Source organism: Brassica napus, chromosome C4 (assembly GCF_020379485.1).
Source record: "Brassica napus cultivar Da-Ae chromosome C4, Da-Ae, whole genome shotgun sequence".
Taxonomy (NCBI): domain Eukaryota; kingdom Viridiplantae; phylum Streptophyta; class Magnoliopsida; order Brassicales; family Brassicaceae; genus Brassica; species Brassica napus.
The window spans coordinates 32,058,754-32,085,074 of NC_063447.1; the positions used below are offsets into that span (position 1 = coordinate 32,058,754).

Below are 26,321 nucleotides of genomic sequence, written 5' to 3' on the forward strand. Positions count from 1 at the left end.
AAAATTATTATAATGTATTTATTTTGTAAATATTTATATCCGTGCATGAGCACGGAAAAATCACCTAGTAATAAATAAAAATAAATTCATTATTTTATTTTTGGAATAACTTCCTTTTTATTCTATTCTGGAGTTGTGTTAGAGAAGATTCACTCCAAATCCCATTTAGAAGTAAGAAATATAATAGGTTTTGTGATGCTCTAAGCTGCACGTTCTAATGTTTTGTAATGGACAGTCCTTGGTATTAATTCCCTTTTTTTCTGTCAACAACCTTAAAGACTCATATTGACTTTGTATTAATTCTAAATTAATAAGATAGATCAAAAGGCAATAGGAACAAGAGTTATGTTTTATTATCACCGGAACCTAAACTATGCATAAGAAGTCGCATAAATATATGTACTCCTGCTCTCTAGATCGTTTCGAGTGGAAGAAACAAGTTTTCATCAAGTTTTCATCATGTTAAGCTTAAACAAGCTGAAGAGGAGGTTGGTCTTGACCGGAGAATTGTTGATTCGGTTCAAGAAGGTTCACCGGAATATAGCTCCGGTTATAATTCTGTGACTGATCATGAGAAGACAGACCAGATTCATAAACCGCAGTTCCTTGTATCACACTCGATTCCTGTTGTTCCGGATCCAGCCTAGCGCAGTTTCCTATCTGCAAAAACCGAAAAAAGTTTGGTTGTGACTTGTGAGAGAATGAAGTAGAGAGTAGAGATTTAAATAAAGATTGTAAAGAAAACGTGACTAACCTGAGCTCTCAGGTACATGTTATCATGTTGCAACTCCATCTCCTACATGATTTTTGACAAAACTCAACCTCCAAGAAGAAGACACGACATAGATGGAAAAAACGTTACTTGCAGAGGAACAAATGTTGCTTACCCTCTTCTGCATATACTCAAGCTCTGCCACTAACAACTCATTCTGCGATATTCCATGTAAGTGTGAGAAAAACTATGTAAACTATAAAGAAACAGATAGACGTAGGTGCATGTATTAAGTACCTTCTTGGATCGGACGCGGTTTATTCCTTTTTCAAGCCTTCCTTCTAGGTTTTTGAGTTCCTTGAAGTTCAAGGAACCAAGTGATTCTCCAACAATATGCCTTCATTTTATAAACATGAACATTAATAAACAAAACAACTTCTTTAGAAAATTACAAGCTAACATGTGCACCTTAACTCATTCCACTTGAACAAATCGAAATGCTCAGCTTTATAATGTAGTGTTCAGAACTAGAAACCATATCTGAAACTTCATGAAGTGTTGATACTTTACCTGTTAGAATTTTGAATGTCCCGAATCTGCCTCCGAAGCTTAGAGGCTTCTTGCTGATAATACTTCGGAGTTCCATGCATACAAACACCATAACATTTCAAGAACCCACTCTTTTTTTCAGTAATGTTTTTTTTTGTAAAGAATAAAATAGAAAATAATGTACCTGAGTATTAGCTTCGGTGATAGTAGGAGGGTTGACGGCATCGGAACAAGCTTTCTTGTACCTTTCAATTGTACCCTTCACACTAAAAGGTTTAAGATAAAACCATTAGATTAGATTCAATAAATGTAAACTGTCAATTAGAGAATTTAATATATTATAATTCTTGGTAAGGTTTTGGAAAATTTATTTTCCGGTCGAAAAACCTAAAAATCGACGAGAAAGGAATGTATGGCTTTGAAGTTTTGGACCAGTTTCTGATCATCACGGTACGAGGATAAAGTTTTTAATCAAACACATTTTGCATGACTATAATATTTTCTCGAGGTAATTTACAAAGATGAAAATGGCTGTTAATGCAATTAATTAAAGTATGCAAGGATATAAGTAACTATACTACTAGTGGTATTTATTATGGTTTCAAATTGGTAATTAATTACGACTAGGTTAAGATCCGCGATGAACATTATATATATATAAATTATTTTATGTATTAAATGTTTTTTAACAAATTATGAAATAATAAATATATATTGAATAATTAAAAAGTCAGTAAATGTTACTTATATAATTAAATTGGTGCGAACATATAAATATATTTTATTAATCCAAAAAAAAGATTTTTTTCTACTTAATATGGTAAATATTTAAATTTGAATTATATTAACATATATATATAGTATATTTTAATATTATTATTTATTAAATGATGTTATCTACTCATTTGTTTTTTTTTGTTCATTTGTATTTGTTATAGCAAAAACTTTAAATTACTCATAACAAAATTTTCCTTGTGTGATTAATAGTTTAGGTAATTTATAATATTTTTAAAAGTTAAGTTGTCAATATTTTTTCAAAGTTTTTATCAAAAAAAAAATTCAAAGTAAATTTCAAAATTAAAATATTTATGTATTTTTATATGGCATATAATTAAATTTAAAATGATATATATTTATATATTTTTTAATCTTAATACTGATTAAATTATAATTTCAAATTATATGATTTTGTAATCATTTGTATCATGTCATAACAAAAAATTTAAACCATGGATCACAAAATTTGAATGTCAGAATTTCAACAGTTTTACTAATTTATACTCGTTTTTAAAATAACAAAATATACCATATACAGAAAAATCTAAATTTTTATTATATGGCTAATATGGTTGTTTAATTTATTTTAATAGTTTAAAATCCCCTATATATTAATTGAGGATCTTTTAAAAAGTTATAACCTGGATTTTGTAAAAATAAAAAAAAAATTCATCCTATGTGGCACTTGTGTATGCCTTATAAATCCAATTTCAAAGAAATTTAGAGCACCTTATATAAACTATAGTCTAAAAATTATACTTTCTAGCAAAATAATATTTCGCAGGCTTAGTTGGTCGCAAATATCAAATATTTATTGTTTCGCAGGCTTTCCTTAAATAAAACCTACGGAATTATCTAATGTGACTAAAATATATATATATATAGCAATTAATGATTTTAAACAATAAATATTTGATAACAATTTGTATACTTTTTATCATTTTAGTTTATTTCTTTATTATTAAAATAAATTACATAATTACATTAATCATATCATAAAAATCTAGATTTTTTGTATATGTTGTATTTTGAATTTTTCAAAATGAGTATAAATTACTAAAACTATTAAAAGTCTCACATAAACTTTTATGATCAAGGTTTAAATTTTTTTCTATATTAAGATACAATGATTATAAGACCATATGAAGAAATAATTTTATTTTAATAGGTTTTTATGTTAATATATATACATATATATATATATTTCATATCGTTTGAATTAAACTATACATCGTATGAAAATGTATACTTATATTTTGATATTTGCATTGAACATATATCGAAAAGTTAATATTTTAATTTTGAAATCTTCATTGTTTTTTAAATGATTATAAATTATTGAAATTATCCCACATTAAAAAAAAATCGTTGGTGTAAAATTTTGTTACACAATACGCAAATAATCATAAAATCATATGAGTATAAACTTCATTTAATAAATATTCATATTCAAAGTGTACTATATATATATATATATGTTAATATCATTTATATTTAATTATATATCATATACAATAGATAAGATTGATTGTTTTGATTTATTTACCCTAAAATGATTGTGAATAACCAAGAGTGATAGTTTGATTTATATGCACACGACAATTTATTACATAATAGTAACTGATTTCTTAGTTATTTAATATATATTTATTATTTTATTATTTCATAATATGCAGAAAAACATAAAATAAATAATAAATGTAAAAATATTTATTCTGCAAAAAGTGCAGATCTTAACTTGAGTATGTATCTCTTTAATTATTTTAAATCATAGGAATTTTCTAAATCTCAGGTCAAAACAAACAAACGAAATAAGAATAAACTTCAAAATCAATATTTATATCCAACAATAACCAAAATGAAAAAAGAAAAATATTGAAGATAGATAGGATTGACACGTGAACGTAAACTTCTCATAACCATAATTAGTTTTTAGATTACTAAATCATGATATAATACCGAGCTGACATAGTTTCATTGTAATCAAATAGACCCGAGATTTTTTTACCTAAACGTTAGGTTTTTATATGGTAAGTGATTTTTTGACCTACCTTTTTTTTTAAAAAAATGAGATCAGCTCATCAGTAAACAAATTATGTAATTAACCAAAAATTTAAAAAAATTGTTTAAAGACCAAAATATTAATTCAATCAAGAATATAAATTTATTTTTCCGTATAATATTTTTAAAATAATTTTTATATAAATTTATCTTGCGCAAGGCGCAGGTCTTATAATAGTTAAACAAATATAATATAAGATACAACTATTTTTATCAAATCTTTATTATTCAAAATCATTAATTGTCATATATACTTTAGCCACATTAAGAAATTCCGTAATTTTATTTAAGAAAATAATGAATCACATTAATAATGTATTTATGGTTAGTTTAATAAAAAATTTATTATATATTTAGGTGGATCAACCTATTTTTCTAAGGATTCTAAGAATCATTCCGATGACACGTGGGTACAAAAAAAAATGTTGTAATGCTTCTCAATTAATATATAAGAGATTTGAGGAGGAATAAAGAACAAGGTTCACGCACATTATATGATTCAATGTCAACAAAATAGGAGTATTATTTATAGATCAGATTTTTTTTCAAATTTAAGAATAAGTAAATGGAGCTCAGAATGCCAGAAATTCCCACTGGTTCGTAGCACATTGATTTCCTACACTTCCCTGAGTTATCTCCCTCTCATTATTATATATCAATGGACTAAATATATAAAGCATATATACATTCCAAAAGGGCCTATATATTAATATCAATATTTTTTAAAATTCAGTGAGTGAATGCTAGACTAAGTCACATATATGTGCGTATATTGTTAAAGGACCTCTTCAACTATCCTTCAAAATAAATATGAAAAATGGAGAGAAAAAACGTAAAATACTAGCTTTCAGTTACATATTTTCTCAAGACCAACTCCAGAGTATAACTAATTCTCAGTTTTCATTTGGTGTTGGGGGTTAGTTTAAATTATTAAAAGGATCCCTATTGGTAACTCATCATTAGGCTTTGTCCCAACTATTTTCCTGATAAAATCCTAGCAATAATTTGAATAGATAAAAATTATGGATCGTCAAAACTAATTAAATGTTGTATAGAACCAGACATGCATCAGGTTCCAATGTTTCATAAACCGAGTGAAACTAAAAACGGCTAACGAGAAATTGAGAAGACAAGACAATTTTTTCCTTCTCATATTTTGCATACACACACATACACATAAATATAAAGAAATCTAGAGAGATAATGGTAAAATTTAATTTTAAAAAAAATCCAGGATTGTAACTAATAAAAACCCTAATCTTGGCTCTAAACCTCTCGTGTCCATCATCACTAATAAAATAACCAATATTATTTGTAGTAGCAGATCAATCAATGGTGTAGGAGAAGCGTACCTGTTGTTTTTTTTTTTTTTTTTTTTTTTTTTTCGTACCTGTTGTTAGCGTACTCATAGAGACGGCCACGAGTGGAGAAGACAACAAGTGCAACTTCCGCATCACACAAGACAGAGAGCTCATAAGCTTTCTTGAGAAGACCATTGCGTCGTTTGCAGAAAGTTACTTGACGACTTGTCGTGTTCTCTATCCTCTTTATCTCTATCTTCCCTCTCACTAGCTTCTTGTTACTCTCTGCGTCGTGACTACTCCCACCTTCCTCCATTGATTCTGTAATATCAAGAAATGAATAAAAACAACAAAAAGAGGAGGGAGATGATTGATCTAGAGAGAGCGAGGCTAAGTAAGCTTGATGATTAAATATTTTTGCAGATCAAGAATAGCCTAGAAATTAACAGATCATAGTTGATTAGGTCATTCAAAAATTAAAAGAGATTGTTACTTCAAAGGGAAAAAAACTTTCATCAAAAAACTTGGTGTTTTAGGGTTAACTAATTAATGTTCTGCTGTATAATGATCAAATCTCTTTGTAGATAAAAAATAAACAATAACCAAGAAACATATCAAACCCACGAATTGGTAACTCAAAGATCAGACACTGAATTAAAAACAAATAAACTTTGTATTTTAGGGTTAGTCTTTAATGTATAGTATTCACAACCTTACCTGGGTTTTGAAGATTATATGATAGATCAGCACAAAGGGGAAGTTACTAATGAGAAACTCTTTTGAAGAGATAATATATTATTATTAATCTCAGTATCACTTAATTGCTGCTTCTGCTTTTCTAAAAATTATGTTGTTCTTGTAAAAATATCTCTCTTTATTTTTGTTATTTCTGTTTTGGTTTCTGAGTTTCATTTGAAGGAATATTGTTGTGCAGGTATAAGACCCCACTTTCAGAAAACAGAAGGTTACACGTTTTTGTTAGCTGAACTGTATTTATACATAAAAGAAAATCGAAAAAGCAGACCAATTATCTAGCAATATTGTCGAAAAAGCATCCTCAACAAACCTAGAAACTCACACTTATATTCTCTTTACATATGCATGTAAATAGACATTGATATATATATAGATCCATAAGTGAGATGTGTATTTGTTTCATTTTAAAGAACTGGAAACTGAAATTAAAATTGGAAACTAATTAATCAATAAATAATAAGAAAAAAAGAAAGATAAGTGGTAAGTAGTTGAGGACATTGAAGGAGGACCATCCAATATCTTTCATGAAAAAGGAGAAAAGGAGAGGGATGGGCTCTGTTTCATATCAGAACCATCTTTTGCAAATTCTCTTTTAATGGTAATCTTTCTCTCTCCTTTTTAAAATCCTTCTGCATTTTCAATTAACTAAGATGCTCCTCTCTCTATCCATCTATGTTCATATTTAAGAAAGTGATACATTAAACCAACGTGTATAATGCCACATGAACCTTATCAAGTCTATAACAATAACCCTGTTTTCTCAACAACAAAAAAAACAATAACCGAGTTGGTTTACTTGTATTTTATCGTTTTAGCTTAGTTTTCTCTCTCGAAGTACTAAGTTTTGGTTTTACTTTTGCAACATTTTACTTAAATAGAACAAACTGAAAATGGAGTTCAACAAATCCAAAATGAAGTTCTAATTTGATCCTTGTTCTATCAAATATGTTACTACTTACTAGTGCGCTAGTAGATTGCTGTGTTTATGAAGTCAATTTTGCAAAGACTGATTGTATTCTTTTTTAAATTGTAAGATGTTTTGATAAATATACCACTTATGTTCACAAGTTAAATTCATGAGTCCCTCTTTTCCAAAGGAATACAAAATCTAGGATGCTTAGAGATCTTTAATCTGAGAGAACATCATTTGGAAAGAACAAAAAACTCAAGAGTTTAGACATCGCCGATCCTTTATATATTAGAAGTTTATAACAAGTGAGTTTATAACCATATATATGCATATTTATTTGATAATTATAGATTAGGAACATATATATAAGAAATGCAACAAAAAAAGTATTCATGAAAAAGACGATGACAAGAATGTACACAAAGAGACGTAGGGAAAGAGACTTGCATGTGAAATTGGCATCAACTTCTCCTAGTACCTGAATCCTTTATGGGAAATAGGGGATAAATAGTAATTTATTGTGATTTCATCCTTTATAATTGTTATCTCTTTGATTTTCACCCCCTATAACTTTTTTAATATCTACTCTTGAACCCCCTTACTTACATGCTCTACTGAAAACTCCAGACCAAGAACATCAGACTAGTCTTTTCCTTCTTTGTGTGGGACCTCGTTTTGCAGTAGGAAATATAAGTTAAATCCTGAGAATCTAGACTTTGTTCATCATTCAAAGTTGTTGAGCATAACCCTCAAAAAATATTTGAGTCTTGAATAAATTAGAAACTATTAAAACTAAATGTAGCAAGAAAATATTAACCATTTTACGAGGTAGTTGATGAACGTATCCTTCAAAAGAAGACTATATCTACTAAAATACGCATCTAATTTTGACTATATGTTTTGTCCACATATAATATTAGATACATTGAATCTAGATTATGAGTTATTCCAATTAAGTCGAGATACCGTGAACTTGCTTCTTGTCAGTAAAAACGACATGTATACATGCAGAAGTTAAACGTTCAAATAAGAAATTCACCATGAGAGGTCGATATGAATACGTTGCGGTTGAAAATTTTGACCACTCCTATTGAAATTTGAAATTTATCTTCAAAAAGTCCAAATTTGAGAGACGATGGATGGCAAAATACTGGGGATGATTGGTAAGTGCTGTAGCTTTAAATTTTTTTTGCTGTAGAATTTAATCTGTAGATTTATTTGCTGTAGCTTTCCTTGCTGTAGATTTCAAAAGCACTAATTTTTTACTCTGGGAATAAAGCTTTCTACAACCATATTTTGATTTTGCAGAGATTCTTTTGCTGTGAGTTTTTTAAGGAAAGCAAAGCTCGATTGGTTGAGATATATAGCTGTAGACTAAATTTTGGCTGTCCAAAGCATCTATAGCCCCAACCAATCATCCCCATTATTTATGTTTCCATTGCTTTTCCTGCATTAATTGTCTACAGAGGGCCGGATATCAAAATTTTAAGATCATAAACATTTAATAAAACTTTTGATCAAAATTATTTTAAATATAATTTGGAGAATTATATTTATATATATAATTTTTGAAAAAATAGAAATTAATGGCAATGTTTTACTGGATTGTGTCTTGATCCGGGTTTGTGCTTAAACCTTGTCAATTTGATGTATGGAAGATCTCACAGGTTCAGTTTATTAACTGAACTGTAGAGCCGTGCCTCAATGTCAGATTTTGAAACATTGGCTTATGGCATCAAATTTTCTAGAAACAATTAAGGACATATTTTTCTAGCTTCATCTATATAAGCTCAATTAATGAAAATATAAAAGAAATGCTTAAAGGTTAACAGTTTTATGATAGTTAGACAAGAATAAATCTATATTATTAAAACTGAATTACTTTTTTATACTATTTGGAAACATGAATTGCAATATAAATGATAATTGTTTGTAAACATGGATATCAATATAAAAAAGAAGTATATTGTCATTTTACTAATTTTATTAATATAATTACATTAATTGTCTTTTCATATTTCATTCGGTTTAACCATTTCATTAATTATATTACCTTAACAATACATCACATCATTAATTATACTACCATAATAATAATAGTGTAAATTTTTATTTATTAGTTTTAAGCAACATTAACTTTGTACCAATTATAAAATCAAAAATGTAAAATAACTGGGTTTTGCATATGGTTAAACGTTCGGTTTAGTTTGTTTTAGTAAAACTTTTATTTATTTTAGTTTTAATCGGTGAAAAATTACGTAGACAAAAAAATAATTCAAAGACATGTTTTTGTGAATAAAATAATAACTTAAATCAAAATAATAAAAATATATTACATTTATTATCATTTAATTATCACTCCGTATAATTATTTTACTAAATAAAAAAACTCTTTTTATTTCACTTAATTTAGCCAAACACATAGAAAGATGCATTTTTATTAATTTATAAAATCAGTTAGGAATGAATATTGGCTATCCATTTAGGTATGGATTATTTTTTCCGGGCATCATTTTAAAAAAAATATTGTCTTGCTTGAATATTATATTTATGTGTGGTTTTTGAGTTAGATCCTTCTAGGCGTGGATGAGTTCGGTTCTGATGTATAGGAACCTAAAAATATCTAAAAAATGTATCTGAAACGGATTCAGATATTTGTACCAAAAATAACCATATTACCCGATTTGGTCCAGGTATTTTGAATACAATTAGTTATATTACGACTCATCTAAAATATATAACACTATTTATGAAAAATAAATATCAGTGTATGAAAAATGTAAAAACCAATACATGCGCGGATGCTCGGGTCAATTTCTAGTTATAAACTTACGTCTTTCATACTTAAGCAACCAAAATAGTATATAATCATTTTAAATCATCAAAATACAATCAAATAAATAAATATCAGCTGTGTTTTATATATAAAATTGTTTGATTTGTCTATTTTATACTTGTTGATGCATATCACATAAAAGATTAGTGTTCTACTTGTTTTGTCTATTTTAATAGAGCTGGTTAAAAGTTTTAAATTTATTATTTTATTCAATTTTTTTTTGAAAAATAAAAACTAGTTTGCTTAGTAATATAGCTTTTATTTGTTTCTACTATATGACCTAAAATTACGATAACATATATAACTAAGTGTAAGCATTTTTATTTTAATTGCTTATAGCAGTTTAAATTGTTGGCACAACACTGCTGGACTGTGACAGAAAAACGTATATCCGAACATGTTTTTAATATATTTTGGGGGAAGGGATATAAAAAGGGTTCATTTGCCCAATAACCAAATTCATAATAGAAATTAGGTAGATGATGTTGACATAACGAAGAAACTATCATTTATACTATAATTTATTAGGTTATATCCTCTTTAATTACAAGTGACCGGTGAAAAAAAAAAGAGATAACGTCAGATTCGTAAGGTGTTGACACCTTAATAGCTAACTGTTCAAAATGAGAGATATGGAAGACATCCACGTAACTTGTATTTATTACCACATACAATTTTAAATTAGATTAATGATGTAGTTCCATGAAATAAATAAATGAATTAATGGTGTAGAAACTGAAATGAATTTAGTGCATAATGAAAAATAAAAGGATGGTTCCATTTCATATGAGAAATAGTATATGACTCTAACCCGACACACAACTCTTAAATGTTAAAACATACCTAACTTTTGAATACTAAACCCTAAACTGTTATCACTAAACCCAAACCTCAATCCCCACCTTCCAAATACTAAACCCTAAACGCTAATCACTAAACCCTAAATCCTAATCACTAAACCCTAAACCCAAGTATAGACCCTAAACCCAAACCTCTACTTACTAAATCTAAACCCTACGCATAAACCTATAAACCCAAATACAATTTATAAACTATTTTTCAATATTGAACACTTGAAGACACATTTACTTAGTTAGCATGTTACATATCTTCTATTCCATATAGTCTAAGTAGTATAGTACACGAATATTTAAAATAATCAAAAAAATTCAATTGTGTATCAATAGTATGAAATGCAAATAGTAAATCTTCTTCACTCGCAAAAATACAACAATACAAGACACACCATTAATTATTAAAGCTAAATCCCAATTAAAGAAGCATAAACCCAAATAGTATATATATAATATGATTTACTATACCCAAACTTCTACTTAGTAAATCTAAACTCTAGTCAGGAACCTATAAACCCAAATACAATCTATAAAAAAAATTTCCAATATTGGACATTTGAAGGCACATTTTGAATATTAAACCCTAAACTGCTATCACTAAACTCAAACCTTAACCACACACCTTCCAAATACTAAACTTTAAACTCTAATCACTAAATCCTAAACCCAAGTATAGCTCCTAAACTCAAATATAATAGAATAAAATAAATAGTATAGTACATATTGGTGAACAAAATAGAACACTCTTTATTAATCGTCAAATGAAACAATACATGTTCACTAAACCCAAATCCCAACTCCGCCCTTCTAAATACTAAACCCTAAATCCTAATCACTAAACCCTAAACCCTAAACCCAAGTATAAACCCTAAACCCAAATATAAACCATAAACCCTAAACTCTAAACCTAAATCTCAAAATCTAATACTGGCCTCAAACTCATCCCTATTACTCTAAATACTAAACCCTAATCACTAATTACTAAACCCTAAACTCAAATATAAACTCTAAATCCAAATATCAAAATCTAAAATAATACATAATATTATGTAATATTAATTTATAGTATATAAATATTATTTATAGTTGAGAAATGTAGTATACTACGCTAATATAAGAGTTTATTTGTCACCTATCCAAAATTGGTTTTAATACACTTAAACCAATATAGTATGAATTTCATATTACAATCAATTATACAAAATGATATAGAAGAAAACTATCAAATTTATAAATATGAAGATGATTACATTTTTAAGGGATTGTTTAGATATATATCCCAAATAGGTCTGGGAGGATCAGAGGGGTGAGCAGGTTGAGGGGAGTTATGTTCAAGAAAGCCTTCAGATGATCTCTCACCCTTAGAGCTCTGAGATGAAGGTACATGTTTCCTCTCAGCTCTCCTAGCTTCCTCACGATGTCTGTTTACAGCAAAGGATTCATCATACCTTCTTTTGTTGTAGGTCTCTTTACTAGGAGGAAGAGTCTCACGGTCTCGAGGAGCATGTCGATTGTTGTCACGGTGGTCATCTCTAGGAGCATACCGGGAGTCAATGCGTTTCCATACGCTATCCCGGTTATCTCTTTGTCTTTCTTATCATTTTTATATGGGAAATTGGGCTGTATAACCTTTAAACAAATTATAATTCATCCACTATCTAAAATTCCTTATGTACAGGGTATATAGATAAATGAGGGATTTTAGATAGTTGATGAATTTAATTTGTTTAAAGGTTATATAGTCCAATTTCCCATATAAAAATGATAAGAAAGACAAAAAAAAGAAAGAAAGAAAGAGACGACAATGTTACGAGGGAACAAGAAATTAAGGAATCCAGCAAATGGTGACTAATCATACGTATTGTCATAATCATCCACACAAAACCTTTTCACTGTTCACATCAACTATTTGTTTACAATTAGAAACTCTTTTTGCTCCACACCTCCATCATTTTCCTTTTGATTACTAATTGCATTTACTCTTATTATGAAATAATAAACTTCAGTGAGAATATGAGTTGATGCTGGTTTGTGATCCGGTGAGAATCATAATGTAACTGCAGAAATTCCAGAAGTAACATGATAAAGCATGATTAAGTAGAAGCTTTTGCAAAGCTTGAAGAAATTTACAAAAAGTAAATAGTTACTTCATACGGATCTTCGAGAAGAAGACTATTTAAGTGCATATACACTTCCAGAAAAAGCATCTGGTGCTATGATCCTCTCGCCCCTTCTAACCAAATCTGAATGCCTTGTGCCAACAGAAACATCTTTACCCATCAGACGCACTGTTGAGTGTTATGCAAACACAACCATCACAGTTGGCAGCCATATTTTTACTACTTCGGTCCTATAACTCAGAGAGATTGATTGTGTGGCTCCTCAAATTGTTTAGAAACAGGGGAATGAACAGTTTGGCGGCACTCTCCACCATTAGTGGAAATGAAAAACGTTTTCTAGGTCAAGGTCTTATCAAGGCCTAGCCTAGCTGGAAAGTACTTATGGCGTTTCTCATTAAGCACATAGTTTGGCAAGTGCCGTCTTACTTGAATGTTTCTTTCCACTCAAGTGACTGATTCCCGGCAAAACATAGACTTTCCTTTGCAAGCATCAGAGTTGTAAAGAGACGATCTTTGTCTCCAGTTGAGAAAGTATGTCCACTTTCATCAGAGAATCTGACATGCCTCTCACACTGAAAAGCACCAACATAATAAAAATAATACACATCAAATGTTCGTTTAGGTTAAGAATAAAACAGTGACTCATGTCATAAATACAAAAAGGACTAATAATATATAATTTAACATTGTTTTCCTCCATTTGAAGGCAAAACCAATCCTCTTTCGTCAAATAAAGAAAAAGAAAACACAAAGCTCTTGGAGTGGTCATCTGGTTATGGATGAACGGCTACTACTGGGATTCACATAATCTCGCTTCGTGAACAATCTGATTCTTGGAAGGCACTTTCCTAGCCTCACCTGTTCATAATCACACAAACTTTAATACTAGAGATGTATATCTATACATTGAATAAGAGGGAGAGAGACAGAGAGCGAGACAAACCTTCCAGCTCATTTTCCTTGCAATTCGATCACTTATCAACTCCAAAGTACTGATGATTTCTCTAAATGTTGGTCTTTTTGATGCCTCACTGTCCCAACATTCCTGGATTAACCTGGCAACACAGAGACATCCGTAAGCATCTCTCAACGTAGATAGATTCATCCATGTTTCAAAAACAGGCTCATGAATGTTTTGTCTAAAAGAAAAAAGGGATACTATTAACGGAAACTTACTCTCTTAATCCGAAAGGATATGATTTTGCTGGAGCATTGAATGGTGGACGTTCATCTTCGATATATGCTTTAGGAACTTCAGTTTCTTCTTTCAGATGGAATGGTACAAAGCCTTCTATCATCTGTTTAGTTTGTTAACCCCACCAACAACATTGTATTAGCCTCAAAACTTTATGCTCTGTGAATATATCTGAATCTCTCTCTTGGTTACTTTACCTCTTGTAAGATCAAAGCAAAAGAAAATACATCTACTTTTGTATCATACTCTTCATTCCTATACACTTCTGGAGCCATGTATCGCCCTGCGTACCACAAGGACACCAAGAGTTCAATACCATAAACCCATCATACCAAAACACACAACGATGATCTAATCCATATTATATTTTGTCGAGTTTCAATTTTAGAAAACAAAATACTAAAGCTAAACCAAGGTTCCCTAGCATTTCTAAGCCAGCTCAAGACATGTCATACACATATACAATGTAAATTATCAGAAAGGAAAACTTACAAGAACTGTCCAATGATGTAATAGGCCTGTCTTTTTTATCTGTCTTCTTAACTACCAGTAGCTTGCTGATTCCAAAGTCTGCAACTTTTAGATGTCCCGAATCATCCCGCAGTATGTTTCTGTTCTCTCACTTGAGCAAATTAGAACCCTTCCGACTTTTTGGATAAGCAATATAGGAACAAATGAAAACATTTTGTAACGATATTATTTATACTGATACAACCAAAGGAAGACTTACGGAGGCTCTAGGTCACAATGGATTATAGCTTCAGGTTTGTGCTCGTGCAAATAATTCATTCCCCTGCCAAAAAAAGAGGGAATACCACACAGATAATCAGAAGCCACATAATCGAACTTAATGTTTAATGCAACCGATCATTCATTGAGATGAGCCTGCATAACTACGAGTAAAAATACACAGACAATAGTAACCTAACCTAGCAATTTCAAGTGCAAACTTCACTGCTTGCGCTGGCATTAGAGACCCTTTCCTGTCAAGATATTGTCGAAGATCTCCCTACAAACAAACACAAAATAACTCAAAATTGTACAGCATAAATTCATGTAGTGCAAAATTCTCTTCAAATAAGACATGCAGAAGAGGAAGTTATTGCGGCCTATATTATAACTGAGCATTTTGCGAATGTGAAACATTTTCAGAATAAATATCAAGATATCTCCTTCATGTCATAAGCCAACTGTCGAAGTAGCATCAGAATTGGTAAAGAAAATTGTTGTTAGTCTCAAGAAGGACTTGACATTTTATTTTGCAAGTTTCTTGAGATCTTCTCAACAAAATATTGCCAGGATTTTGTGGTATATTCCAATTACTGATGTTTATTAGTGATCTTGAAATCATAAATGTTCACTTGTAGATTCAGAGATCTACGTGTTCATCTTGGTTGAGGAAGAATACCTTAGGTAAATACTCTGTGACGATCATCATGGGGTTACTTTGAGTAACTGCCCCTAAAAACTGGACAACATTTGGATGGCGTATCTTTTGAAGCAGTGCAAGTTCATCCCTGAATGCATTCCTGGATACCAAAAATATATTAAAACCTTTGAAAGGATAATCAGTTCAATTAAAAAAAAAAGAAAAGAAATAGGTGTAGTAAACCCACACTTTGTCTTCGTCACTGAACATTTCCTCTCCAAAGGTTTTCACAGCCACATCAATTCCTCGCCATGAAGCCTTGTGAAAGGTACCCTATCGAGCAAAAACAATAACAACGAGTGTAAATTAGCCATATCTATAGCTAACTAGGAACGTAATACTCGTTTTACCAGCTAACACTCTTACTAAAACACATATGAAAATGAAAGCATTAGGCAATGGAACTACTTACCTTCGAAATTTTGACAGAGTTAGAAAAATCAAGCTCTGAAGGATGAATCTCATACTCAGGAACTTCTCTATCAGTTAGAACATGCATCGGAGGAATCTAAAACCACAAAAAACGATTATAACAACAATTAATCATTCATCACATTCCTTTAACATCCATCAAAGCAACAGCGTAGAACAGGTACCGTAGGCTTTGCACCATGCTTCTCCAGAAGCTGAATCACATCGTGATTTTTGTAATACACTGCATCTGCAAGAGGCTGTTAAGATCAATCACGAATCGTCAACAATCATTTACATCGCATTCACAATCTTAAATCACATAGTTATCAACTAGATCTGAGCCGTTACACTATAATTCAAAAGGATTGCTACTGTGAGGCAATTCGTCGAACACATACTGAACTATGAGTCTAGGCAGAGTCAAATCAAACCAAATCAGAGTTCGAATCCATACCGTACTCCCCCAACGATCCATCGAATTCACCTTGGCGCCACGGCTAAGCAGCAGCTCAACGACGTCGGTGCGTCCCTGGCACGCGGCGACGTGGAGAGCAGTACGTCCGTCGATATCGCGGTAATCAACGTTAGTTCCCGAATCCAGCATCTTATTGATCCCTTCGATATCGCCTTCGTTGGCTAGATACATTAGACGAATCGTCGGATCCACGATCCCAGCAGCCGCCGCCGCGGCGAACTCCTCGTCCTCATCTTCGGTAAAGGTGTCCGTCGGGGTTCTCGAGTCCGGCGCTAGCGAAGATTGTCTCCCGAGTTTGAATCTCGCCGGAGATTTCGGCTTAATCGTCTTCATGTTCGGCAGAGGGGGGGGGGGGGGTTGTGAGAGAGCAAGATGAGCTGTAGATGGAACTGTAACGGCAGCAACCAAATAAATTGAATAAATAAGGAAAAAGCATATCCCAATTGGAGTAACGTTTGCCTCTTAATGCGGGTCAAGTATTATACTCGTTTTGTACTCTAGGTTTTATATACTTAAATTGATTTGATTATTTGTTTATTTATCTCCTCACCATCTTTATTCACATTAATTACTTTTCTGTAATAAATTCATAATATAACGAAAAAATAATGAAAACAAGACAAATAAAACAAAACATATGATTAATGCATAACAAATAGAACAAAAGGATTGATACAAAATGTGAAAAGAGATCTATATGAAATTAATTTCTTAAGCACTTTAAATGATCAAGTATATTTTACCAATAAAAATATAATTTTTTGAGAAAGCAAACGCATTGTTTTTGTATGTTATATATGTCTCTTAGGCGTTTAATTATCATAAATCGTGTTATAAAAAAGGAAGATGTTTTTTTTTTTGGAATAAACGTTAAAAGTTTGGGTGGGGATATAATTGCTGAAATAGTACGTAAAGTGAACATAATTTTATATTTTCCAAACTATAATTTGCATTTGAGAACATATGATGGTCACAGATAAAATGTGTTACGTATATGATATAACGGGCCCGAGAATCATGTAGAAATCGATTAACGTTTTCAACCCCCTAGTGCTTTTCCCTTATGAGCAGATAAAGCACTCTATTTTACAAAATTGCATGATTATCCTATCATTTTTTCATTTCTAATAATAATGTTTCGTGTGAGAAGAAATGTATAAGGGTAACGGTCAGAGAATCCATAAACGTGTAGTGAGAGTAGATTCACGCCAACCATGCCTAAAAAGCCAGAAGTATAGTGATAACAAGTGTGAGTAGACACTATAAGAATAAGCGTAGTGAGTTTCAATTAGTACTCACTCATTTCCTTTCTTCCTTTGAGGTGAAAATGGAGAGGGGGATTGCTCGCTTGGCCGTTCTCTCTGCGCACTTGGAGGTGTCTGATCAGGTGTTACCGCCACCGATCGAGCCATGGTGCACATCGGGTGCTAGTGCACCGCATGGATCCCTTAAAGGAAGCTTGACCATCGTCGATGAGCGCACGGGAAAGAAGTACCAGGTCCCAGTCGCAGAGGATGGTACCGTTAAATCCATCGATCTTAAGAAGGTATATATATTTAAAAAGTTGTTATTGACAAGCATGCAGTTGATTAGATATGCATGTTGTGTATATATTATATTCAGAACCGGATCTGAGATTTATTTGATAATAAACATTTTAAGGATAATCTTAATGTAAATAATCGATAATTTAGAAGTCATGTAACTTATACTCCCTCCGTTTCATATTAAGTGTCGTTTTAGAGATTTTTTTTCGTAGAAAATAAGTGTCGTTTTCGATTTTCAATGCAAAATTTATTAATTTTATGCAAAATTTATTTTTCTATTGGTTGAAATATGGTTAGGTGTATAGGTAATAGTATTTTTTTTATAGTAAATGTACAAAATTAATTTTTTCTTTAATTCGTGTGCCGAAACCTACAACGAACAGAGGGAGTATGTAATAGTTTTTTTAAAAAAATGGGAGGTCAAGACGAATATTAAAAAGGTTGTCTGAATATTTAAGAATGTATGTTGTGTGTGTATAATATTGATTAGAGATGGACTTACCTGTTCGATGGTGCAGATAACGACGGGGGCGGATGACAAGGGGCTTAAGTTATACGATCCTGGTTACTTAAACACAGCTCCTGTTCGATCTTCAATTTCTTACACTGATGGAGATGAAGGAATCCTACGTTATAGGGGATACCCAATTGAAGAGTTGGCTGAGAGTAGTACTTTTCTCGAGGTTGCTTATCTCCTCAGTAAGTCCTGCATCATCATCAACATCATCATCATCAAGTAGCTTCTCTTTGCATGTTGCTTGTGGGACAAAAGAAACATTTGATCATGGTATTTCTTGTTTTTTATCTTGCAGTTTATGGAAACCTGCCTTCTCAAAGACAGCTAGCTGATTGGGAATTAGCGATCTCTCAGCATTCAGCTGTCCCACAAGGATTATTGGTGAGTTTCTTCTACTCTTTCCTCATATAAGTTGGTTAGTCTTGCTTGTAAACCATAATGCTTGTCAATTGTCATGGCCATCAAAGATTGCTGCATCATGCCTCTCTTAGGGTTGCATCTGAGATTTAAGAGGTTATAAATATTTTTCGGTTAATCTTAATATATAGAAAAAAAATCAGATCTGTGATTTAAGAGATTATAAATATTTTTAGATAAACTTAACAAATAATTTTTTGACAATTTAGGAACATGCAATCTATATGTAATCAGATCTCTTAGAAACACAAAGAGTTATAAGAACAACTTTTCTTATTAGCTTTAGAAACTACTCAAAACTAAAGCTCTCAATATGTTTCACTTAGATCATATGGAACACCTCTCCATTAGACCTATATTTATATGAAAGACAATTCCCTTTAACATGTAGGATATGGAAAACACAAATCTAACCTAAATAGAAACTTCCTTTTCCTATTTCTAGGTTTCCTTATTGTGTTTATCTTAACATATCAAACATCTAATAATATGTTAAGTTTCCACAAGCTTGGAATTATCCAACATTTACCCCCTTAATTCCAACTTGAATTAGGGAGATCAATTTCTTGAACTCCGATTAAGCTCCTCATTTGCTTGAACATAATCCTTGCTAATGGCTTGGTAAGGATGTCAGCCTTCTGCTCAACACCCGGCACATGCTCCACTTCGATATGCCCGTTCTCCACACACTCACGAATGAAGTGATACTTCTTGAGTACATGCTTACTCCTTCCATGGAAAACTGGATTCTTGGTTAGAGCAATGGCTGATTTGTTGTCGATCCTAAGCTTGACTCTCTCGCCTTCTTTGCTTAGCATCTCACTCAACAATTCCTTGATCCATATAGCTTGCTTCGCTGCTTCTTGTTGCTGCCATGAATTCTGCTTCGCATGATGACAATACAACTGTCTGCTGCTTCTGCGACGTCCAAGTAATCAGTGATGAACCGTAGTAGAATGCATGTCCTGACGTGCTCCTCCCGTCATCGAGATCAATGTTGTGACTGCTGTCACTATAACCAACGACACTCCTTGACCCATTTTTCTTGAAGAACGGACCGTAGTTTGTTGTTCCTTTCACATATCGTAATATGTGTTTGATGGCTTGTCCGTGAGAGTCTCTCGGATTGTGCATGTATCGGCTAAGAACACCTACTGCGTAACACAGGTCGGGTCTTGTGTGAAGCAGATACCTCAAACATCCTATGATTCTTCTGAACTCGGTAGCATCTATCTCTCGCTCATCTTCAGCTTTTGAGATCTTCAAATTCGCCTCCATTGGAATTTGAGTTGCGTTACACGCTTCCATCTTTGTGTCACGCAGGATTCCTTGAGCATACCTCTCTTGTTTTATTCTGATTCCGTCTGCTCCTTGAATCACCTCTATGCCAAGGTAGTACATTAGCTTACCTAGATCTAACATCTCGAACTTCTTAGACATCTCCTCCTTGAATTGCCTAATCACCTTAAGTGAAGTTCCTGTCACAAATAGATCATCAACGTAGATGGCAATGATGAAGACGTCTCCTCCTTCAGTCTTGCAGTACACTGATGGTTCCTTCGTGCACTTCTCAAATCTCATCTCCTTGAGAACCTGATCAAGTTTCACACTCAATGCTCTGGGTGCCTGGTGTAACACATGCAACGTCTTGTGTAACACACAAACTCGATCCTCTTCTCCTTTCTTCTCAGAACCAGTTGGTCTATCTACAAGCTCCCATATCTTGTTTCTTGTGATAGACTCCAACTCGTCTTCCATAGCTTCAACCCAATCTTCTTCACAAGATAAGTTGAACTCATCTGAGGCAATCTCTCCTCCTCTATCGGTGCATCCTAGATTGAACACATCTGAGGCAACCTCTCCTCCTCTATCGATGCAACCTAAATTGAACATAGCTGAGGCAAGCTCTCCTCCTCTATCGGTGTGAGATCTTTTGAACCGATAGAATGCCTCATGATTATCTGCTGTCGTTGGTGGTGCGGTTTGTCCACTCAAATCTCCAAGCAATAATCTTAATGGCTTTGATGTACGAACCATGGCCTTAGTCAGGAGTGAGTCTCTGGTTTGCTTCCCTGCGAGACATGTGTCACACACGCCTTCTTCGTGTGTTACACTCGGGAATGAGTGTCTCATTTGCTTCCCTGCGAGACATGTGTCACACACGCCTTCTTCGTGTGTTACACTCTGCATTCCTACGACCATCTCCTTCCTTACCATGTTGTTCATCACTCCATAGCTTATATGTCCTAGCCTAGCATGCCACCTCCATGTAGCATCTACGTCCCTGACATGTAAACATTTCGGGTAGCTTATCTCCATAGGGGTTTTGTAGAGACGGTTTGGAGATCTTGTCACACGAACTAGCAACCTTCCATGCGAATCTGTGAGCGTTAAGTAGACATCTTTCATGTTAACCTCACATCCGTTTTCTGTTGCTTGCCCAAGACTCAATATATTGTGCTTCAGATCGGGTATGTAGTATATGTCCTTGAGTGCCTTCTTCTCTCCAGTCTTGCACACAAAGGTAACCACACCCTTTCCTACAATGTCAACACACGATCCATCACCAAACTTCACCTTCCCTTTGGTGTTGAGATTCAAACTCGAAAAGAACTCCTTGTTCCCTGTCATGTGATTGCTCGCTCCATTATCCAAATACCAGACACTTGCACTGCCTTTGTCGATATCAAGATTCTTCGGAATCACCTTATCTTCGTTCAAAAACACCACCTCGTGTACATAGAGTGCATCAGCCTCTTCTGTCTCGTTTAGGTTGGTTTCTTGATTCTTCTCTGTCTTTTCGGGACAGACAGTTGCGTAGTGACCAGGCTTGTCACATCTCCAACATATCAGCTTTGAACGATTCTTCTTTGAGTTGTTATCTTCGGTGTGTGACGCACGGTTTTGGTTGTGTGACCTACCTCGACCTCTGCCTCTACCGTTCCGTCCTCTTCCTCTACCACGGGAATTCTCATAGCCCCTCTGACTATGCTCTTCATTGTTCGAAAACATCAGTTTCCCTTGGTCTTCTTTCTGAGTTTCTTCTCCTACACGCTCCTCGTACGCCTTAAGCCTTCCAACTATGTCTTCAAACCCCGTCGAGTTGAGATCTAGGACTTGCTCAAGTGATGCTACGATCTGGATATACTTGTGTCTTGGAAGACCCTTCAAGAAATTCTTGACCATCTTGGATTCTTCTATGTTTTCTCCCAACGAGGTTGCTTTGGATGATAGGCCCGATATCTTCCCCGCGAAGTCATCGACCGTATCTGCATCATCCATCTTCAACCTATCAAACTCCGTCATTAACGTCTGAAGTCTCGCTTCCCTTACACGATCAGCTCCTAGGTGTCGCGACTTGATGGCATTCCAGATCTCTTTTGATGCGGTTTGTTCTCCCACCTGGAGAATCAAAGTCTCTGGAACAGATTGAAACAAAAGAGCTATCGCAACATCGTTTTTCTTTTGATCATCTGAACCGGGTTCGATTGTGTCCCACACTTCATGAACACGTAGTAGAACCTTCATCCTCATCGACCAAACTGTGTAGTTTGTCGGTGACAACATCGGACATTGGATAGATGTAGATCCAAAGTCATTCGTGCGTGGAGCCCTAGTCACGTCAGCCATCTTGCTGTCGCGATCTCTTGTTCACAAGCACCGGGATCTTAAGCTACAACTTAAGCTTAGATCGAGTCTCCAACCTGAGGCTCTGATACCAATTCAGATCTCTTAGAAACACAAGGAGTTATAAGAACAACTTTTCTTATTAGCTTTAGAAACTACTCAAAACTAAAGCTCTCAATATGTTTCACTTAGATTATATGGAACACCTCTCCATTAGACCTATATTTATATGAAAGACAATTCCCTTTAACATGTGGGATATGGAAAACACAAATCTAACCTAAATAGAAACTTCCTTTTCCTATTTCTAGGTTTCCTTATTGTGTTTATCTTAACATATCAAACATCTAATAATATGTTAAGTTTCCACAAGTTTGGAATTATCCAACATGTAATAGCTCTTTAAATTTGTGAGAGTTAAGGCGAATGTCTTATATGACGGTTCCTAGAATTGGTGGTGATTGTGAATATGATCACGTGTAGGCGACGTCTAACCATTTTACCACCTAACACTTAATATGGACAAGCAGAGACAGCAATGATGATTGGAAATATTGGGGCATTTTTTTAATATTGAGGCATTTGTATTTCTGATGATTTAGTAAAAGATTCTTGCTGTCGATTCTAATAATTGCATTTCTGAATGTTTTCTTTAGGATATGATTCAGTCCATGCCTCAAGATGCATATCCAACGGGTGCCTTTGTCAGTGCGATGAGTGCACTTTCTCTCTTTCATCCTGATGCAAACCCTGCTCATATGGTTATCCTTTTTTTTTCTGAAAGCGTTCTTCATTTGGTTATGTTCTTGATTTCATGAAAATTCATATTGGATACAGGGCCAGGATGTTTACAAGTCAGCACAAGTTCGTGATAAACAGATATTTCGTATTCTTGGACAGGTATTGCTGTGTCTATTGATTTGGTGCCCTCATAAATGTATATATAACATAATGTATTTCATATACAGGCATCTACAATTGCAGCAGCTGCTTTTTTGAGGACAGCAGGGAAGCCTCATGTTCTTCCTTTGAGCAACCTTTCTTATACAGAGAACTTACTCTATATGCTGAACTCAATGTAAGCCACTCTCTATATCCCCATCTTTGATTGGTTATAAACGCTTGTATCTGAAGGAAGTAAACTTACTGCTTCAGTCAGTGTTGATATTTTTCTTGCTTCAAACGTGTCCCTAGCATGATATATATTCCTCTCATCTTCCATTGGTTACAGGGGAAATAGGTTTTACAAGCCTAATCCTCGGCTAGCTCGAGTGATGGACACCATCTTCATACTGCATTGTGAACATGAAATGAATTGCTCCACTGCTGCTGCTCGGCATCTTTCCTCTAGGTATTAAGAGCACTTTCATCCATGGTTTGAAGATGGGGTTCTCAAAGAGTGTGATCAAATGCTAATTATTAGTAAAGTAATAAATGAGTTCTCAAAACCTTAGATGCCAATTTAATAGTTTCTCAAATGATATTTTTGAGAACCCTATCTATTACTTTACTAATAATTAGGATTTAGTCACTTTTTGAGAACCCCATCCTCATATCATGGATGGAATTTCTCTAATAATATTACTGGTCAGAGATTTTTCATTTAAGTATGCTATGAGATATAAGTTAAAATTAGTATATCTGTATTTGAGTAGTGGTGTTGATGTGTACACTGCTATTGGGGGAGCTACTGGAGCCATTAATGGTCCGCTTCATGGTGGTGCAGTTGAGGCTGTGCCTAAGATGTTATCAGAGATTGGGAGTGTTGAAAATATTCCAGAGTTCATCGAATGTGTGAAGAACAAGTAATACAAATATACTCAAGACTCGATAGTATCTGGACTGTGTTGAAGCATTACATTAATGTTAATTTTTTTTCTCAGGAAGAGGAAGCTGTCAGGTTTTGGGCACCGCGTTTACAGAAACTACGACCCAAGAGCAAAAGTCCTTAAGAAACTGGCGGATGAAGTATTCTCCATCTTTGGAAAGGATCCTCTCTTTGAGGTACTTTAGATTCTTGTATCTATCTTGCTTGGTGGTTTGTTGAAAATGTACGGTTTACGAAAGATTTGATTTATGATGTAATTAGGTAGCAGCTGCTCTTGAGAAGACGGCGCTCACTGATGAATATTTTGTCAAGAGAAAGCTTTACCCAAATGTTGATTTCTACTCTGGATTAGTCTGTAGGTAAGAGACATGGATGAGTCATCTGACTAAAAATCTTGCTAACCATTAAGTTCTCCACCTGAAACTTCTTTTTGTCAATTGAAATGGGCAAAAAACACAGGGTAATGGGAGTCCCATCACATTTCATCATAGTCTCGCGTATTGCTGGATACTTGTCACACTGGCGTGAGTCATTAGATGATCCTGACACTAAGATCATGAGGCCCCAGCAGGTAATACATTCTTCGAGAGCATCACGGTTTCTTAGGGCGGGGTTCTTAGGAAAATATAAGAAATTGTTACTTTAAGAAACTGTTTCTTAACTTTTTAGTTTTTTATATTTCCTAAGAACTCCACCCTAAGAAACCGTGGATAATGATGCTCTCAGATAGATCAATAACTTAAAAAGGTTGTTTGGCTCATTGGTAATATATACATATTATGCATAGATACATGCACTTTTTTATACGATCAAGATGCTTTTTTATTGGCTAATGGCTCATTGTATCCTGTGGCTGCACAGGCCTATAATGGAGTGTGGCTAAGGCATTACGAGCCAGTGAGAGAATGAACTATCAAGTGATCTGGATTCGAATGTTATGGTTATTGAAATGGGGACTACCAGCCAGTGAGACAAAGAACTTCAATCTATATTTGTATGTGTGTGATATAAACTTATAAACTTCAACCTATAATATGTGAAAAATATATGGTGGTGCGGATATAATTATAAGTAATATATATGTTATGAAAATAAAGTGTTGTATTTGTGTGATATATAAACTTTTTTTTATTTCTGTAATATGCGAAATAAAATAATGATGTTGTGATATACTTTTTTTGTAACTTTGGCTTTCATAATAAACAGAAGAAAATTAAAATGTTTACAAGCTTGGAGGCTTAGGTTTAAAATTAAAATTAAAATTAAAATGTCGTGATATACTTATAACTCTTAAGTAATAGAAAACCAATCTTAAGATCATATGAAACTTGAACCTCCTCAATCATTTGGAAAATTTGACCACAAAAATTAGCATAGACTTATTTCGTGAATCCTAAGATAATCTTCTTTTTAAGATTTTTTTTTTTAAAAAAAAAGATTTGTTGGAAAGCTAATTATAAGGGGAAATTGTTTTTTTAGGCAAAAAAAATGGTAATTATGTCCCATTAGTCTAATTTCTATTTTGTATCATTTTTGCCTCTAATGCCTTTTATTTTTTTGGAAAATAAATTAAATAAATAGTTTTATAAAGTAAAAAAAATTTTAAAAATACAAACTACTTGTAAAATACCTAAATGAACTAACTTGTATTTTTTTCCATTTGTGAAAATGTTTTAATTATAATTTCAGATTATATTCTACAAAAAGTAGAATTCATATTCTACGAAGTAGAACATGAATTCCACTTTTTTATTGAATCTAATATGTTTAGAATACGTGATCTCCGAAAATAATAGCATTCTAAAAAATTTTAGAATACACATTCCGCGCTAAACATATCCCTTTAAAATCTGTAGAAATCAAAATCTACACATTACTATAAATCTAAGAAATTAGTAGAAACCGAGTTCTACAGATTTACTGTATTCTACGGATAAACATAATCAGTTCCAAAAAATATGAGAAAAAATATTTGGAAATATTTTGTTTCTATTTT

General features: G+C 33.1%; 3 protein-coding genes across 3 annotated transcripts; 1 reads left to right on the forward strand and 2 right to left on the reverse strand.

Moving 5' to 3' along the window:
• Window positions 1–290: 290 nt before the first annotated feature.
• Window positions 291–6,472, reverse strand: LOC106414128 (agamous-like MADS-box protein AGL1). Its single transcript, XM_013854837.3, has 8 exons — window positions 6,118–6,472; window positions 5,490–5,721; window positions 1,446–1,527; window positions 1,283–1,344; window positions 1,010–1,109; window positions 888–929; window positions 755–796; window positions 291–660 (listed from the first exon to the last, which is right to left on the reverse strand). The coding sequence occupies exons 2-8, from the start codon at window positions 5,714–5,716 to the stop codon at window positions 469–471; spliced, it is 747 nt and encodes a 248-aa protein (XP_013710291.1). The 5' UTR covers window positions 5,717–5,721; window positions 6,118–6,472; the 3' UTR covers window positions 291–468.
• Window positions 6,473–13,473: 7,001 nt separating this feature from the next.
• Window positions 13,474–16,836, reverse strand: LOC106411772 (integrin-linked protein kinase 1). The gene is made up of 12 exons (XM_013852592.3): window positions 16,369–16,836; window positions 16,097–16,171; window positions 15,913–16,008; window positions 15,688–15,773; window positions 15,480–15,600; window positions 15,001–15,080; window positions 14,802–14,864; window positions 14,564–14,682; window positions 14,269–14,354; window positions 14,053–14,174; window positions 13,820–13,931; window positions 13,474–13,734 (listed from the first exon to the last, which is right to left on the reverse strand). Exons 1-12 carry the CDS (start codon window positions 16,720–16,722, stop codon window positions 13,642–13,644), a joined length of 1,407 nt encoding a protein of 468 aa, XP_013708046.2. The 5' UTR covers window positions 16,723–16,836; the 3' UTR covers window positions 13,474–13,641.
• An 835-nt stretch (window positions 16,837–17,671) lies between these two features.
• Window positions 17,672–25,495, forward strand: LOC106413977 (citrate synthase 2, peroxisomal). The gene is made up of 12 exons (XM_048753721.1): window positions 17,672–17,935; window positions 18,455–18,635; window positions 18,749–18,834; window positions 23,154–23,258; window positions 23,335–23,397; window positions 23,466–23,575; window positions 23,729–23,848; window positions 24,153–24,302; window positions 24,381–24,501; window positions 24,587–24,684; window positions 24,785–24,896; window positions 25,187–25,495. The coding sequence occupies exons 1-12, from the start codon at window positions 17,717–17,719 to the stop codon at window positions 25,232–25,234; spliced, it is 1,413 nt and encodes a 470-aa protein (XP_048609678.1). The 5' UTR covers window positions 17,672–17,716; the 3' UTR covers window positions 25,235–25,495.
• Window positions 25,496–26,321: the final 826 nt, after the last annotated feature.